Source organism: Drosophila navojoa, chromosome 2 (genome assembly GCF_054131105.1).
Source record: "Drosophila navojoa isolate 15081-1374.11 chromosome 2, UAZ_NAV_1.0, whole genome shotgun sequence".
In the NCBI taxonomy this organism is placed as follows: Eukaryota; Metazoa; Arthropoda; class Insecta; order Diptera; family Drosophilidae; genus Drosophila; species Drosophila navojoa.
The window spans coordinates 19,193,684-19,211,638 of NC_142890.1; the positions used below are offsets into that span (position 1 = coordinate 19,193,684).

At 38.2% G+C, this 17,955-nt stretch overlaps 3 protein-coding genes across 3 annotated transcripts; 1 reads left to right on the top strand and 2 right to left on the bottom strand.

Annotated features, from left to right (window-relative positions):
• The first annotated feature begins 4,214 nt into the window (after nucleotides 1–4,214).
• On the top strand, nucleotides 4,215–5,787 carry LOC108660236 (uncharacterized). Its single transcript, XM_018113570.3, has 2 exons — nucleotides 4,215–4,646; nucleotides 4,717–5,787. Exons 1-2 carry the CDS (start codon nucleotides 4,356–4,358, stop codon nucleotides 5,467–5,469), a joined length of 1,044 nt encoding a protein of 347 aa, XP_017969059.1. The 5' UTR covers nucleotides 4,215–4,355; the 3' UTR covers nucleotides 5,470–5,787.
• A 6,110-nt stretch (nucleotides 5,788–11,897) lies between these two features.
• Nucleotides 11,898–13,843, bottom strand: LOC108660237 (uncharacterized). Its single transcript, XM_018113571.3, has 3 exons — nucleotides 13,568–13,843; nucleotides 13,042–13,487; nucleotides 11,898–12,543 (listed from the first exon to the last, which is right to left on the bottom strand). Exons 1-3 carry the CDS (start codon nucleotides 13,691–13,693, stop codon nucleotides 12,459–12,461), a joined length of 657 nt encoding a protein of 218 aa, XP_017969060.1. The 5' UTR covers nucleotides 13,694–13,843; the 3' UTR covers nucleotides 11,898–12,458.
• A 1,838-nt stretch (nucleotides 13,844–15,681) lies between these two features.
• LOC108656558 (uncharacterized) lies at nucleotides 15,682–16,711 on the bottom strand. The gene is made up of 3 exons (XM_018109109.3): nucleotides 16,489–16,711; nucleotides 15,964–16,418; nucleotides 15,682–15,901 (listed from the first exon to the last, which is right to left on the bottom strand). Exons 1-3 carry the CDS (start codon nucleotides 16,639–16,641, stop codon nucleotides 15,814–15,816), a joined length of 696 nt encoding a protein of 231 aa, XP_017964598.1. The 5' UTR covers nucleotides 16,642–16,711; the 3' UTR covers nucleotides 15,682–15,813.
• Between the last annotated feature and the right edge of the window lie 1,244 nt (nucleotides 16,712–17,955).

The following is a 17,955-nucleotide window of genomic DNA, read 5'->3' on the forward strand; positions in this document are numbered from 1 at the left end:
AGATACAGATACAGATACAGATACAGATACAGATACAGATACAGATACAGATACAGATACAGATACAGATACAGATACAGATACAGATACAGATACAGATACAGATACAGATACAGATACAGATACAGATACAGATACAGATACAGATACAGATACAGATACAGATACAGATACAGAGACAGATACAGATACAGATACAGATACAGATACAGATACAGATACAGATACAGATACAGATGACAGATACAGATACAGATACAGATACAGATACAGATACAGATACAGATACAGATACAGATACGATACAGATACAGATACAGATACAGATACAGATACAGATACAGATACAGATACAGATACAGATACAGATACAGATACAGATACAGATACAGATACAGATACAGATACCAGATACAGATACAGATACAGATACAGATCAGATACGATACAGAGATACAGATACAGATACAGATACAGATACAGATCAGATACAGATACAGATACAGATACAGATACAGATACAGATACAGATACAGATACAGATACAGATACAGATACAGATACAGATACAGATACAGATACAGATACAGATACAGATACAGATACAGATACAGATACAGATACAGATACAGATACAGATACAGATACAGATACAGATACAGATACAGATACAGATACAGATACAGATACAGATACAGATACAGATACAGATACAGAAGAATCTACACTTGACAATTACAATAGCTATTACAGATACAACTACATATACAGATGCAAATGAATATAAATGATAGGTGCAGATACACAGAGACTTGTTTACTTACTAATACTGACAAAGCTACATATATACATATTAGTTGCTTATGCGCTCATAACAGAAATCAGCTGTTCGTTTCGCATCATCTCTTAAAGTCTCTCTTCCGTGTCAGCTGATCTGATGCTTGTTATTTGTTCGCTCTTCGGATTTGGATATTATTATCTGATAATACAGAGGCAAACTTCTCTCGGATCCCGTAGCCAGTCGTGCCTAAAGGCTTTCCGTTTAATTGTTTGATTCAATTTTGGATTCAACCTGACACTTTGGTACCAGATCAGAGTCCATAGCCGGTGTTTGGCATTCACCTCGCTAATTGGAGCGTATATAATTCAAATAGATACAAATCAATGTGTGAATTGTCAAATAACTGTCAACATTTCCATGTGACGTATAGCGAACGGTATGTATAAGACAGTATGTGATATAGGCAAAGGCTTTTACATGACGCCACTGTTGAGTTCTCACCTTACTGATAAATAACTAATATTTTTAGTTTGTTTATTGTTTACATTTTAGCTTAACTGAAATTTCGCTACATAGGGTATTTTTCCTTAATTTGGAATTAATTATAAATAATTTATTGGGCATATTAAAAATTACTTTTCTCGGCAGGCTGCAATTATTTTGTGCAAACTTTTCTGCACATGTGTGGCGCAACGGAAGCATGACTTAAATCTAATTGCTTCTACACATGGCGTATGATTAATACGTATATTTCGTGCTTTTCCATTTAATGTCAAGTCGTTTTGTTACATGTCTATAAATTCAGTTATGCAAATGACTTTCATAAAAAAGTTTGAGTGTCAAAAGTAAAAGAAAAGAAACAAAAAACCTTCAAAATTTTAATCCCAAGAAAATGTTATATAAACAGCTGTGGAAGCCAAAAGATTTTTGTTGTCTTCATTTTAATGCAAATTAAAATTATAAAGTTTTGATTGACATGAATATATTTTTGTTAATTTTTCTGTGGGTTTTCATCTTTGCTTCTTTCAAATTGCAATGTTCACATGAAAAGTTTAATCTTTTGCAACAATTTGTATTTCTCTTTTTTTCAGCTTACATTAGAAAATGTCAATTGAATACGAAGGGAAGTTTAAATTGAATTGTGTAGAATTTGAATATAAACAAAAGTGAGTTAGGATTAAAAGCTTGCCAATTTTTTGACAGGCTGAAGTTGCCTATTCAGTATGGTAAAGTAAAGAGAGAATACTTGAAATGTTTCAAGTCATAAATAAATAAACTAAAAAAGAATTCGCTAAGTTAAAAAAATAAAAAATAAAAATAAAAAAAAAACAAGAATAATTTTGTTAACCCACTCTATTTCGAGCTATCTATATCTATATTTATATATAAAAATATCTGAAAATCTCAACAAGGATTAGTTGCATTTCATTTTTTCATATTCATTTGCATTTGCATTGCGTGTCATGATATTTATAAATTAGTATGCAATCAAATCAAAATCACGCCCAATATTTTAGTTGCTGCAATAAAAAATGTAAAACTGTTCAACAATAGCCTCTAAATGCATTGCCATAGCGACAACAATAATTTTATGAAGCTAGAAATCCGCTGCTGGGCACATACGCATCGAAATATAAATGTAAATGTAAATGATATGTGAATTTCATTCTGCGTAAATTGTTGCACATTTTCACAAAATCAATTAAAATCGAATGTGAATTAGCCCCCAGCTATGCATTGATTCACTATGACGCCAATGTAATCAGAATGTTTCTATTTTGTTTACTACTAGGCGTATGCGTAATGCATGTTTATTTTGTTCACAGAATTTTACCATTTATTTCTGTTTTTAGTGTGAGAGCAAATTTGGTGGCAAGGCTTTAAATCGATAACATAAAATATTATGCAACCAAAGATATATTTGTAGATTAATCTTAATTAATTCTAATTTTAATAATAATAATTTAATAATAATATTTATATTATTGGACTTCGTTATGAGATAAAATACTTGTAATCAAAAGAGGTTAAAACTGTTAAGACCGCGTAGGAATGCTACAATCAAACTTATTATAATGAATATTATTGGCATGCTTGTTAAGTTCAAATCCATTTTTATATCAGCCTCTTCGATGCAATTCGGAAAATGACTTTTCAAATCAAGAAGCTGCAACAATTTCGCACGTACTTTTCACACAGAACAACTGGGCTTGAGGAAAAGTTTGCGAAATGATGCACTTAAAGTTATTATTTGAGCCGATTATTGCAACTGCCACGACGCACGATTGCACATTTAACGATGCCTTTATGTGTGTGTGTGTGTGTGCCACAGCCATATTTAAATGAAATTTTAAGTGCTCGCCACCTGAAACAGTGCAAGCCATCAGCAATCAGCAGGAAAAGAGCAGACAGAAAGAGAGAGAGAGCGAACGTGAGGGAGAGGGAGACAGGGAGAGAGAGAGAGCAGGAGGACTGCTCTTGATGGTCTGCCTGATTATTATTTCCAGGCACACTTCGTTGTGGCATTATTATAATGACTGTTGCAGCAAAATTCACAACGCACCTGACTCGCATAACACTTTTAAGAGGAAGCTGCACGCTTTGAGCTAATGTCCTGCCAGCTGCTGCTGCCAGTCCTCCATTAGTCCACAAACAAACAAACGGATAGACAGACAGGAGACAGGAGTTGGCACGGAGTAGATGCCAAACCGCTCTCAGCCTGACCTCAGACAATGACCAGACGAAACATATAACTATATATAAGTATATATGTATATACATACATGTGTTTATATACATGGCCAGCTATTTTAGCTTGAATTAATAAAATTCAAAGTTTTTACTTCTAAGCCCGTTATCTCCATATCTCAGTAGCTTTAATTCACATCAGAATGGAAAACAAGTTTTAAGAATCCATAAAAAGAAGAATCCATGAAACATCTTTAAGCATGACTTTTATAATATTCCTGATTCAATTTAGTTTATCATAAACATTTTTAATATATATATATAAAATAAAACATATCTAAGCCAATATATTTTGTTGCAGTGTATTGCAAATATTTCATAAGCTCTCGCTCTTTCGAATTTCAGCTTTTGCCTTTCCCCTCACAGATAATATTAATTAAAAATCTGCTTCCATTGACTTTAATTAATAATTGAACTGTTGTCATTTCAGTTCTTCTCTTTGGCCGATTGCCTGAGATTAGTCAGCTGATTCAGTCGCTCAATAAGTGCGTCATGCATTGTGCGTCTATCTAAATTCTTATGACACTGATAAGCATGCAATAAAAGTTGACTTCGAAGAACGCTGAATTCAGGAAAGAATTATCTATATGGCATATTTTGAGAATTCTACTCTGTCCATATGAAATACTTGAAATACAGAGAATATGAAATACAGAGAATTTGAACAAGTTTAGGGAAGCTTCGACTCACATCTCAGACCTAGTTTAGTAGCCGATGATTTAGAGATCTCGAAGTTCAAATTGATCGGAAATACACACATCATATAAAGACAAAAAATATACCAATACCTATACTTAGCAATAGAAAGAGTGATTCTTTCTTTAACATGTCCTATATCTATGGCATAACCGACATCAAATATAAGCCAAAAAAGAAAAAGAAGAGGCATGAAGTAACGTCAGATGTTCCACCAGTCAAATACCGAACCCATGATCTGCTCGCACGTCGCCCAAAGTACAATCACGACGAATGGCCCATTGACTTTCGTGCCACGCCCGCTTCTCTCGTGGAGCTATCTATTTGCGCTGTCGATAAGCTGCCGTTGACGTCCGTCTATGAGTGGGACGACAAGGCCATACGACTCTGGATTTGCCGCTATGGCTATCCCCAATATATGGTGAGTTTTCCACACTAGTCAATACATTGATATATAATATTCCTCTGTTTTTATTTTCTTTTGCTTCTAGCGCACCTTTCGTGTGAACTTGATCTGGGGTCGAAAACTGCTCTTGCTGGATGCTGACGCTCTATCGGCAATGAATATCAAGGACTTCGACCACATCAAACACATTACCTATGGCATCCGGATGCTGTTTCACTTTGAGTTGACCAAATTCTCACACAGTATTTCTATGCCGGACGAGAAGCCCAACGAGCTCTACTTGCTGTGGCACACGCAGACGGGCGTCAACTATGATGCATTCCGGCGCTCAGACTTGTATTTACGCATGCAGCTCATTCGCGAACGGTCCAAGAACTTGGATCACTGGGATCTGCTCGAGCTGTGGCTGCGTAGGGAGCGTGAACGCAAGTTCAAGGAGCTGATTGGTGGCATGCCGCGCTTCAACATGTACTTATGTCCCAAAGAAGCAGTCGTGGATCAAAGCCACGCCCCTCCGCACCACCGAACGGAGTGCATTTGTCCGAATTGTATACCGCCATGCGATTGCCTTTGGACACCCAGGGACACGTGCCTGCCGTGGAATCTCCACTGCCTGTCGGTCACTGGTAAATGCCGATATAGGATGAAGGAGGGCAATTGTACCAAATGTATGACGCCATGCGAATGCCACTGGCTGTCCCGCTATTATCTGACCGGCACCGTCCTTCGCTGCCTGAAGACCAGTTTTCCCCAGAAGTTTGCTCCCGCCTACGATAGTGAGAATGTAATCGATGTGCCAACTGCATTGCTCAACAAGTGGACCCGCTTCTCTCTTTAGACTTTTATACCCACCCTATGGTTTATTTTACACAAGAACTGCTTCCTTTACTACCAATAGATATTAGCCGAAGCAAATTTGCGAGTGATAAATAAATACATGAATCGATTAAGCAAATGCGACCAATTAAATGGACTTTTACTACCATTAGCATAATAAGTATGTAGTTCGTTGGGGTTACGAAGCGTGGGAGTTGGCTTAAGATTCGCATTATAATTAAATTATTATCTCGCATTACACGGCAGCCACACCTGGCACGATCATAAAAATAAATTGCAAAATAAATGGAATTCGAAATTAAACGAAATTTTATTTTAATTTTGTTTTTGCTTTGATTTTCGTTTCTGCTGCTTATTATTGATGCGTTTGGCAATTGCCCATGTAATAAAAAGCCAAGTAAATATTACGTATACGCCCCGTGTAGACAAACAAAATATTATGGTGCACGTACACAAACGCCACGCCCATAGCGCCTATCCATAAGCACACCCAAACGCACAGGCAAAGCCTGAGAGAGAGAGAGGGGGAGAGAGAGAGGCAGGGCAAGGGATCTAGTCAAATGCGACGCCTTTGATTTTTAGTTAAGGGCAACGAAGCAGCGACGATTTTGCCAATTTTGACAGACACCGCATTATTTCCGCCACCTGCCACGCCCACGTCGTGTGTGTATATGGCAAATATTGAAAATTGTACCTTGCCTGTGTGTTCGATTCCAGCCACTGCTCGTGCTGCTGCTGCTGTTGCTGCTGTTGCTGCTGGCAAACGTGCCATGGATTTGTAATGAAACGCACGGCAAAGAGCCGAAAATACTCATACGCCACGTGAGCCGAAAATTTTTACGAGTGTTGTTAGGCGTAATTTTAATGGCTCAAACATGCGAGGGCCTCTCACTCAACCATCCACAGCAAAAAAAAGTTGGCACGGATACCAAAGTGTTTTGGGTCGCATCACACATACACACACACATACACACAGAGAGATCCCTGGGCACACCCACCCACACACCTTTGCACACACCTGGAGTCGAATGTTCTACCGGAAATTTAATTGTGTGCGTGCTGGCACAGTCGAATTTCGCTCTGTGTGCTTGTAAACAGGTGTAAAAATAAAAACTAAGCCACTCGCACCCATCATTGTGTTTGCATTTGCGTTTATTTTTATGATCATGTCGCTCGTTACGAATAATGCCAATGCCACTGCCAGCACACGTAAGCAACAGAGACAGAGAGTGAGAGAGAGAGAGAGGGAGGGAGTGAGAGAGATGGAGCGCAAAGCTTTCTATTGGATTTAGAGCACTTTGCGCCAGATACTTTTCCTTGTATTCTCCTTCGGCTCCCGCTAACGCATTTGCATTGCCATCGTCTAGCTTCAATTGTAATTGGCATTTGAAATGGGCTTCGTTTTTGGGCTGCGAGTTGGGTTTGAACTTAATTAATTGTTTTAATTGTTCTGGGCCACAAAGCTGTGTGAGCTTGTGTGTGTGTGTTTATGTGTTCGCTTGCCAAACAGTTTGACACGTCTCGTGTAAACTTTGACGGCTAATTGCAATCATAATGAAATGCGTAAATCGCGTGTTTGCATTGACAAGTCAAAGTTGTGCTTGATATGTAAATTGTATAATATATTATTAATATATGCATGGGCTATTTACTCTTTCGTATAAAGTGTGTCCTTTTCCCTTAAAAATCTCTGCACCTACAACTATTATTTATTCACTTAATATGAATATTATTTTTGCATGACCAATAGGTTTTTCATATTAATTTGAAATGCCAATGTTTGAGATGCATCATAATTTTTATATATATACTTTTTTTTAATAGTTATATGAAATCAATTTGACTCAATATTACATGCGGGAGTTGTGAAATATCAACCTTACTTTATTTTTTGCTATTATTTCCAAGGGATGTTTCCGATTCGAATAGCTTGATAAATAGCTTCTTTAAATATTTTATTATAAATATGCCTCACTATATCTAATACCGAATCTCATAATTGATTGCCGAAATTCAGCATTGGCCAATAATTACTGTTTCCCTGGGATACTATACTATATCATCTATCTGTCGCTCATCGGCAGTCACCGCAACAAGGTTTGCAGCCGGCTAAGCTGCTCAAATGCCAGACAAACAAGGATGCCCCTCCAATCAGCGCTAATAGCAATCGTGCCCATGTCTACAATATCCTCAAAGTGCTTAGAAAACCAAAAGCCAAAATGCTTAAGGTGCAAACACGCACGCAGGCAGACCCACACACACACACACACATACACAGTAATGCTCTGGGCTGGGTATTATGCTTGTATGTATGCGTATAAACACCCAGACCCACACACGCACACACACACACACACACACACGCAGACAGACAAAGCTATTAATTAATTTCCCAGGCAGAGGCACTGCAGGCCATAGACATTGACATGGGCATGGACAGACCGTGTACACCGCATGTCGTTGACATTTCAGTCAAAGGCAAAACCAATACTCGACCAATCAGGAGAGCAGCAGATCTCAGTGTCAACATGGCAGGCGAGGGGCCTTGACAGTGACACCAACAGAAAGTATGAAGAAAATCATGTTCATAAAAAAGTATTTGCTGAAAATATAAAAATGTAGACAATTACCCTTGAATATAGTTCGTAGCTTTTCCTAGTAAAATCTATTTTTATATATTTTTAATTTGTTTATACATGTCAATAAACCTAGACTATACTCACATAGTTAGTTGATGTAGTTATGAAAAATATTTGATTTATATATTTTTATATCATTATTTATATAATTTATATAATTTTTTTTTAATATGCTGGGATATCGAATTTTACTTTATTCCTGAACTTTTACAGCTTTTTGCTCAGATGTAAAATTTTATAATTTTATTATAGTTGCCTAGTTCTATTTAGCTCATTCATTAATTCACCACAATTTGTGCTTATCCAGATCAATTCAATAGTTGAGCAATTCGATTTTAGTTATTTTAGTTGTGTAAATGGGAAAAGTTTCCATTGTTGCAATGGAAATTCGTTGCTCAGATAAGGTAAAGATTACGTAGAGTGAGAGAGAGGGAAAGAGAGTGAGAGAGAGGGAAAGTGGCAGAGTGTTATGCGATGTTATCAAACAAATTGAAATCTTGCAAAATTCTTGCACTTGAGCACTCGATGTTTGTCTTAAGTTGAGAACTTTATGCTCTAGGCTCGACACTGAGCCACTGTTAATAAGAGACGTGTGTGTATGTGTGTGGGCGGGGATGGGCGGTTTGTATTTCTCTCTCTCTCTCTCTCTCTCTCTCTCTCTCTCTCTCTCTCTCTCTCTGTGTGTGTATTAGCTTAAGTGGGTAATTTATGTTGAACTACGCACAGCTATCGTGCTAAGAAAATTGCAGTACTTGACTGCGCATTTGCATAGATTGGAGCATTGCCAACTGTACACAAAAACCAAAGTTTGATCTCTGGCTGAGGCGAAACGCATTTTGTTAAATTGAATGTGTGGACGAGTTGTTGATGTCCACAGGTGCGGTAATTGAATGCGTTCAGGCTCGACTCATTTACATTCAATTAACAGTTTTGCGGTACTCACCTCGGTATTCATCTAAGTATGCATGAGATATATGTATACACACATACATACATATATATTGAGATGCTGATGCAGATAGCCGCTCTTGACTGCTATGACTTTGCCAGCTCCATAAATATTCATTGCAGTCGGATAATTTATGCCTGATGAGCAGGCACTCGGCTCTAAGTAGCTGCTGATTACTGAACTCACATCTGCATATATTCATATAGATGAGCAAATTATGGCACAGAAACAGCTAAAGAAAATGTCAATGCAATGGAATGATTGAAGAGCTCCCTTTGGGAGAAGATTCGTAATAATTTGTTTATATGATTTATGATAAGTCATTTATGTAGTTTGCAATGCCAACGGGTATTCCACTAATCAGTGTTCAACTTATTTAAATAGATAACTAGATGATATCATTAGAGTTATCTAATTGGCTCTTTTAAAAATAATATTTAAAATATTTTCAGAATATAAGAAATTTGTATAAAATAATTTCATGTTATCTTAAATCTTCGGGCTCTGAGTCTGTTTAGAAAAATATTCAATTTAGTCCACTCAAGAGCAACAGATTAGATATATGTATTTATCTTTATACATCTGTTTTATCTACTTTAAAGTGTTAGCCTGACCCAAGAAGTGAAGGACTCGCTTTTTGTTTGATTTGAGTTTGTTTTTGTATGGCTGGTAATATGTTTACATTGTGGCTCAATTCAAGAGCGGCCCGGTTTTCATTCAGGCTCGAAGCCTCGCTGTGATTGAAGAAGTTCTTCTGTTATTATTGGCTTTGGCTGGCAAAGATTTTAGCAGCTACTTAATCGTTGTAAAGTTGATTTCAATGTGCAGAGAGCAGCAGCAGCAGCAGTAGCAACAACAACAACAACAACAACAACGGAACTGAGAAAACAAGAACAACATTGAGAGATTGTAAGCAAACAATGTAACCAAATTGTATCAACAAATAAACGTAAACAAACGAAGGACCGCAACGAAGCAGATCGAAGCCAAAGGGACGACGTCTGGGGCTTGGGTTTGATTTGCTGTAGATGTGGCTTGCCGCGGGTCAAGTGCCAACAAAAGAAATCGTACACAAAATAAGTGGGCAATGCCAGCAGCAGCAGCAGCAGAAACAGCCACAAGGACTAGCTCAAGGACCTGCTCGAGCAGCTGAATGCGTGTAAATGCTCAGCAAGAAAGTGTTGCGTGATTTAGCTGAGCCACGTTTGCTTTTATGGCTCAGTGTGTGGGAATGGGCGCTCCACTGAGTGTTGATTGAGTCGAGGCAAATAAGCAAACAAGGCATCAGGAAGAGCCGCAACAAGAGTTGGCTAACCCTCAGCTAAGCGAAAATTGATAAGCGCATAAAAAGTGTGAGAGAGAGAAAGAGAGAGAGAACGATGCTAGCAAATGGAGCGCATCCAAAGGATATGCTCACATCCTGGCCAGCAATTTCAAGTATTTGCCTAATGTAAACATAGCAGCTGCCTTGGATTGTCCGACTCGCAACACAATTAAATGCCTTTAGGAGCTAAGAGAATCTGTCATTAAGGCGAGCTGTCAACCCTACGACATTTGACAAAGTGCCAACTCAAGTAGGTCTTAACTCGTCCAAAGTCCCTCCCTGCCCCAGCTCCATTGCCTTTGTCTGCCGTTTGCTCGGCTGTCGCGCTGATTTCCGACTAGTTTTGCGTCTGACATGACAGTTTATTTTGTTATCGTTATCAGACAGGTGAGGCCCGATAAAATGCGCACACTTTGGCATTCAAGTTCACGCAGATACCACGCAATTCCATTTGCCAGACAACTCTGTGAATGATGTGCCCCAAGTGCTAGTTGTTTGCTTATCAATCGAGTTCGCTTGGTCTTTTTATATCCCATTGCAAATGGGCAGCCAGGGTATATTGGTTTTATAAACTTGTATGTAACAGGAGGATGTCATAAAGAATATTGAATTATTATATCCTGCAAATCGAGCTATCAATATATATATAAATATATGTGTCTATTAGCTTATATATATCTTCTGTAATTTTGTTTTCCATATTTCCTAATCCGTTCGTGCAATTTATGCATGCAGCTCGTGTCAAATTGCAATGCCACGTGCATTAGCGGTATTAGGAACTGCATTGCTTTCAATCTGAGATATGGAAACATTTCATTCTTAAAGCGCAATCAACCATTAAAGCTTATTATGGACATATTCAGAAATGATACGCGTAAGCTTGTGGCGCCAATCGATAAATTTAATTGACTTCTAATAACAATAAGAGCATTGCACCAACAAATTGCTCCATTATTAAGCTAAGATTAAGGTCAGCGCCAATTTTCCAGTAATTAATACATTTTGCATTGTTTAGAAACTGTGGAAACTGTATGTCAATAGATAGCAAATCCTTTTGTGTAGCGATTAAACGGGCTATTACAGAGGAGTGCAACGCGTGGCTATGAATCGGTTTACTTCAGAGAATTCAGCTAGTATAATATGTATATATTACATCATTGCAAGCGTATCTAATGCGTTTTTCGCTTTAATTATATTTAATATGCCGAATAAGATCATACCTAAATTTAGTTAGCAACTCTGAAATTTTTCTATAGCTCCTTATAATTTCTGTTAATTAATTAATTGTAATTCGCTTTAATTCGATAATGCGTAATATATTTAAAATGCCCATTTGAATTAGGGCAATATTTGTTAGTATATGGCCACCGAGCAGCTCTCAGTCACAGCGCCCACATAATGCCAGCAATTGATAATGAGTGTGGGACGTGGCTAAGCGCTTTAATTAATGGCATCGTATAAAAAAGAAAAATAAATATTTGTACCTTTTATATTCAATACAAATAAAAATCCAATGATTTGAGTGATTTGTTGCATCACTCAGGGGAAATGCTATGAAATGTTTTATTGTCTGCCGATAAGGTTTGCTCGCTAAATTGAAAGGTGCGTGTACGGGGCGTATGATTGATTTTCAACGCACTTGTGTACTAGCGAATTCTCGTGTTGTTGTTGTTGTTGTTGTCGCTGTTGTTGTTCGAGGCTCTTTTAGTTGTGGTTGACCTGTTTGACTATCTTATTTTATCTTTGCATTGTGCTGTCGCCCGCTTTTTGTTATCTTATCTCGCGTGCTTTGTACTTGTCGCGTACAAATTAAACCGTCGATTGCTAAAAAACAACAACAACAGCAGCAGCAACAACACTCGTTCAATGAAAGAGACAAGCCCGAAGCACATGATCGTTTTAGGGGTTTTTTTTTTCCTTTTTTTTACATGTCTTATTTTTTATTTTTTTACCTAGATGCGTCACGACACGATTTCCAAATTTAAATAAACACTAAAAACTAAATAAAAGTCAAACCAATACACAAGCGTAGCCAGCCAGCAAGTTAACGAGCTCAGCAATTGGGGTTTTCCCTTTCTTTAGTACGCCCTAATCAGCAGCAGAGCCACGGCCAGGATGCCAGAGATCATTGGCAGCGACTGGGTGGCCGAGCTTTTGAAGCAGCTGCAAGAAGAAAGATTACAAATTGAGTTGATTTATAGAAAAGGTATTATTTAATTTAATTTATCGATGAGTTACACAGCACTGAACGGGGATGGCGTTTCGCAACACTACTAACAAAATAATTAATATTTCATTGAGACTTTAAAATAAATGGAATGAGTCAACTGCCTAGTATTGCAGAGGACAAGCTATAGTGTTGCAAAACGCTCAAGGACAGTCCAACATTAAATGACATTGATTGAGAATAAATGAAATCATCTTTGAGCCTATATGATTTGTATTTTAGTGATATCGATTTTGAAATTATCTTTAAATCATGCTGAATATTCTGGAAGTACGCAACTCTATCAATCAAAATAAATTTAATGAAGCTCAGGGAACTACGCTGTCTGTTTCCCTTAAAGGGATACTCAATATGGATCACTAATAATTAATAACAAATGTATTTAAAATGGAAAACCATCATTAAAATATTATTGCTATTGTGAACTAACTTACCCAGCTTGTGTGATGTTTGCGTATGAGTTGTTCTGGAAATTGCTGTACAATGGGAAGGCCTGGTCGTTGACCAATTTGATGCCCTCGGCATTGTACATGCCCGCCATAGCCAGAATGAAGCCATAGCTGGTATTGGCATTATTGGGATCGGTATAGCCGCAGCCAGTGACGTAGGTGTTGTTGATGAGCTGCAGCAGCTTGATGAACACGGGCGGCTGGGCTGCGTTGTTCTGGTAGAAGGTAACATTGTAGCCTGTCGTGGCTTGGGGCGTCAGCGTCACCTTGGCCGACTCATCGATGTTCGAGTAGAGCGACTCACTGGAGCTCGAGTGGGAGGCATTAATGCTCAGCGTCGTGTTGTCCCACAGCAGACCCACGTTGAACTCCAAGCAGGCGGGCGCATCGCCCAGCGGATTGCGTGCCACTTCCAGCCAACGGCCGAACAGCTAAAGAGGCAAGAAGAAGAACAAAGAGCAGCTGCCGCTGCAATACTCATTCCACTCGCACAGAGATCCGCCACACTTACTGCGGTATTATTCCAGTCCAAGCTCTGCACTCCGGCTGCGCTGCAGGTCTGCGGTCCGGTTACCTGATTTTGGGCTGAGGCCAGGGCCAAGGCCGCAACGAGCACAATCACAACTTTCCACATCATTTCTGTTTGGTATTCGCTTTGCTATATTCCGGCTTATCGCTGCACTTATTTATATATCCTGACCGACGCGTTCGATAACCTCGTTTCGGTTAGGTTCGGTTTGGTTCGATTGAGTTGACTCGTTTTACTGTCGGTGCGCCCTTTGCTATTGTGGCTTTTATAGTTATGCCACTCAGAGAGATATGCACAATATATATGTGCTGTGCCTTATCAATACACACACACACCGAAACATATACACACACAGATAGTGAGTCTTCGGCGCAGCTTACTTTCGACTCTGACTGACGTCTCTTATCGTTCTCCATTCGGGGCTGAAGCTGAATGACTAAGCGCATTGGCTTAAGATCTTACATATAAAATCGCTGCACCCGAGTCTACCTTCATTTTATTAAAAATTCCCCGCCCTATTATTTGCCCAATCATCAAACAATTGAGCCTTTAATTTCCCACATGTGCCCTCTAAAATTAGCAGCATTGAGTAATGCCCGGGAAATACAATTAAATCGAATAGGTATACATCAAGTATTATCTATTGCCAAAACATTCGTTTATCTATCTGTAAGTTGTTTATATATTTCAATTATGATATCATGTTTATTTATCATCAACTAATTGAAAGAGATTTCTGCTCAATTTAAGCTTACATTTTATAGATTAATATATTTTTTCCATTATAAATTATTATTGTTGTATACATTTAATTTATTATGATGTTATTACAGTACAAAAATATTTGTAATTTTTTATGTGTTATTTAATATAAAATGAAGTTGCTGGGAAAATTTTTAGTCTATTTATGTTTTGAACTTTATGGAATAATTTTATTATCATAAATGCATATAAATCAAGTACAGAGTTGATAACTTTTAATGTATTTATTTATTGTATTGAATTAAATACTGTCACTTTGGGAATATCAGCAAATGATTTGTACATATACATATACATATGTATATGTATATCAATATATTTAATTTCGCTCCTCTTACTCATTGCCCTATAAACAGAGTACGTGATAAACTTGAAGCAACAGAATTTTCGCCAGATAATTGTGGGCAATTTTTTACTGCGGTACATTCATTGTTTACATGCTGCAAACCTGCTAAAAATATATTTAAAGAAAGTAGATATATCGTATGTATATTATATATATCATGACTACGAAATAAAATTCTTTTAGCTAAACAAGTTCGAACGTTGTCATGCGCTCATCACAAATAAGTTTGCTCTAGTATTTATTGAAGAGAATAAAAAATAAGTTATCAACTGATATCTCGTTTATTTACTAAACAATTGAGCAGGTATATGAAATGAAGTTCTAGATCCGTCAATTCAATTTCAATTCAAGACTAAATTACTCACCTCTTTCATCTCTTAGCAGTGGCGTAACTTGTGCTTATTTGTATGGGTCTTTGAGTTATCAACAATGTCATAATATTATGCATGCTATCAATGCTCTACGGTCATTACTCTTGTTAATATTAAGGCATTTCAAATAAAGAGAGCACAATTCTTAGACATCATCATTATCATTTTATCGTATTTTGTTTTACCCACGTTAAAGACAATGGAAAAGTGTTTTGAGGCATATCAAAAATATCATTACGTGAGTCATAAATGCTTTTATAGTACTTGACAATTAGAGACCATAGATAGTGCACAGCAACGATAAATTGCGCACATCGTCACAGAACTGAGTAAAAGACATTAGATATAGAAAAAATTGAAAGTCCACGAGCAAACACATATAAACTGATATGCTACGATATTTCCGCTTATATCTAAACAATCTAAGGCTTTATTGTATTTCGCCAGAAATGTTATTAAAGGTTTTTATCATCTCAAATTTGACAAAATTGCCAGAATGGAGGAGAATTCTTATATTGCTCACTTAAAAATTCATCAAGGTAATCAAAACAGAAAATGTTTACCAACACTGACTTTAGATGTAATATATTGTAGGTAATAAAATATTATATAAAGCGTTTGCAAAATTGTTGTATTTATTTATTAATATACAATATTTATTTTACAAATGCTATTGAAATTTATTTATTATGTGTTTACCAACACTGCAAAAGCATTTAAATTTCCTACTTATAAATAGTTGTTCTTCACTATTTGGTTAATGCATATATAACCAAGGCAAAAATAGCATAGAATGCTGTAAAGGCGGTCGAGGGATCAGCACCATTTCCCTCGCAACTGTGGAAAGAATGTACATATATGTATATAGAGCATATGATATGAGCGATTACGATACTCACGTGCCGTCTTGTGTGATTAGAATCATGCTGCCGTTGAGGAAATTATCATACCGACTGGAACTCTCGCTTTCGAGTCTATCCAAGAAGGTGGTCGACAGCGTTCGATTCCGGGCGATGATCATGCCGAAGGCCGTCGAGTTGTCCGTGGAGTTGGTGTAGCCACAGATGAAAGCGTAGCTGTCATAGTCCGTATCCAAGACCTTCCAGACCGTATACGGCGTATACTGGGGCGGATTCCAGTAGGTAAAGTTATAGCCGTCAGCTGCCGGGGTATCATTCGCTATGGTCAACGTTGCATTCATGGTCTGATTCACCCACGGATAAGTAATCGTATTCGAATAGGTCGTGTCGATCAGCACATTATCCTCCGTCGTGTTCTGTACTGTGATATTGATCTGCGTGCAGAACATTGAGCCACTTGGCTGGCGCGCAATCTCCCACCAGATTCCCGAGAACTACACGCGAATAGTTGAATAGATTCAGCATTCACTCGGATTAATCAAAGATCATTTGACGTTCGCCTACCTTCTGCAGATCGAGGGCCATGCTGGTGCTCACATTGCAGGCCTGGGCAGTCGGGCCATCGTCAGCTGCCTCAACCGTGTGACCACAGAGCAGGCCCAGCAAGAGGAAGACCGAGAGCAGCCCGAAGCGCCATTCGTCGCCCATTGAAGTCATTCTGCAAATGCTTTGCGTGTGGCCTGGCTTCTGTTACCGAACCCTCTGACATACGGCAGTCAAACTCAACTGCAAACTGCTGATCATTCGCGCTAATTACCAGCCAATTAATCATATGATATCATAGCTCTGATAAAGATAAACCTTCAAACAGTGTTGATCAACAGCACTACACAGTTGACCGGCAGTGTTGAGAAATGTCCGGCGCACATTGTGTCATGTGATGGAGGCACGCTTGATCGCTTAATACCCAAAGCTGCAATCGAGTTACATTTGCTGCGGCCTCGCAGAGAATTGATTGTTGCCAATTGAAGTGGTCTGCTCGATAAACAAAAATCCAGGGAGCTTTTCCATAATTTATAACAGTGTTCTTCCAGCTGAAATGCTTGCACATGCAGACAGCCGATGATTGGGCGACTTCTGAGAAACTCTCTCTTTATCAAATTAGTTCTAGTTCAGTGTTGAACAGGAGGTAAAGCTTCTGCTCGCCTAACGGTAAACATTTAACGGCAACTTGTCGCCATCTTGTCTTGTTGAACGCTGTAAAAGCAGGTCGAACAGCTGCCTGGCACATTAATTTTAAACGAGTTACAAGATCCGAATTTAGGGTTTGTATGTGAGAATGAGAAGAGCGAAAGAGAGTGAGAGAGAGAGAGAGAGACGGGTGCTTTACAACTTTCTGGTACAGTTGACACACATTTACAGCTATTTGGACATAGGCAGCTAAATGGCACCCGAGACGAAAACTTTCTGGCACTCGAGAACACATTTTTGCTCATTACAGAAGCCAGTGCCACGCCCCCAGCAGCACATGAAGAGCACCTGAACTTTGTTTCAGGTGCGAGCACCAGTGCCCCTTATTTAATTAAAAACTATTGCCAGTTGTGCCAAAAAAGTTGGCAAAAAGTGTTTCATGTCTCGCATGTCTTAATTATTTAATTGGGCCATGTGTAAAATTTTAATAAATAGAAGCGCTCTACCCGAAAATCTAGCTAAATACGACTACACATCTAGCACATACACGGGCGGGCTGGGAGCGTAAAGTTTTGATTAACCTTAAGTGGAGTAGAGCACAATTGCATAGATATACATAGGTAAATGCATATGTATGTATGTGTAAATCTGGGCTAAGGCAAGGGAAAACTTTTGTGCAGCGATAAACGAAATTAGTTTTAAATTCAGATTTAATATGTGCATGAAATTCACAAATGGTAATCAGATAAATTATCAACGGGCAAACAGCTAGCTCTCCGTATAGTTATCGCATTTTCGTGGAAATTCAATAAATAATAAGTAACAAATGACAATTGGTAT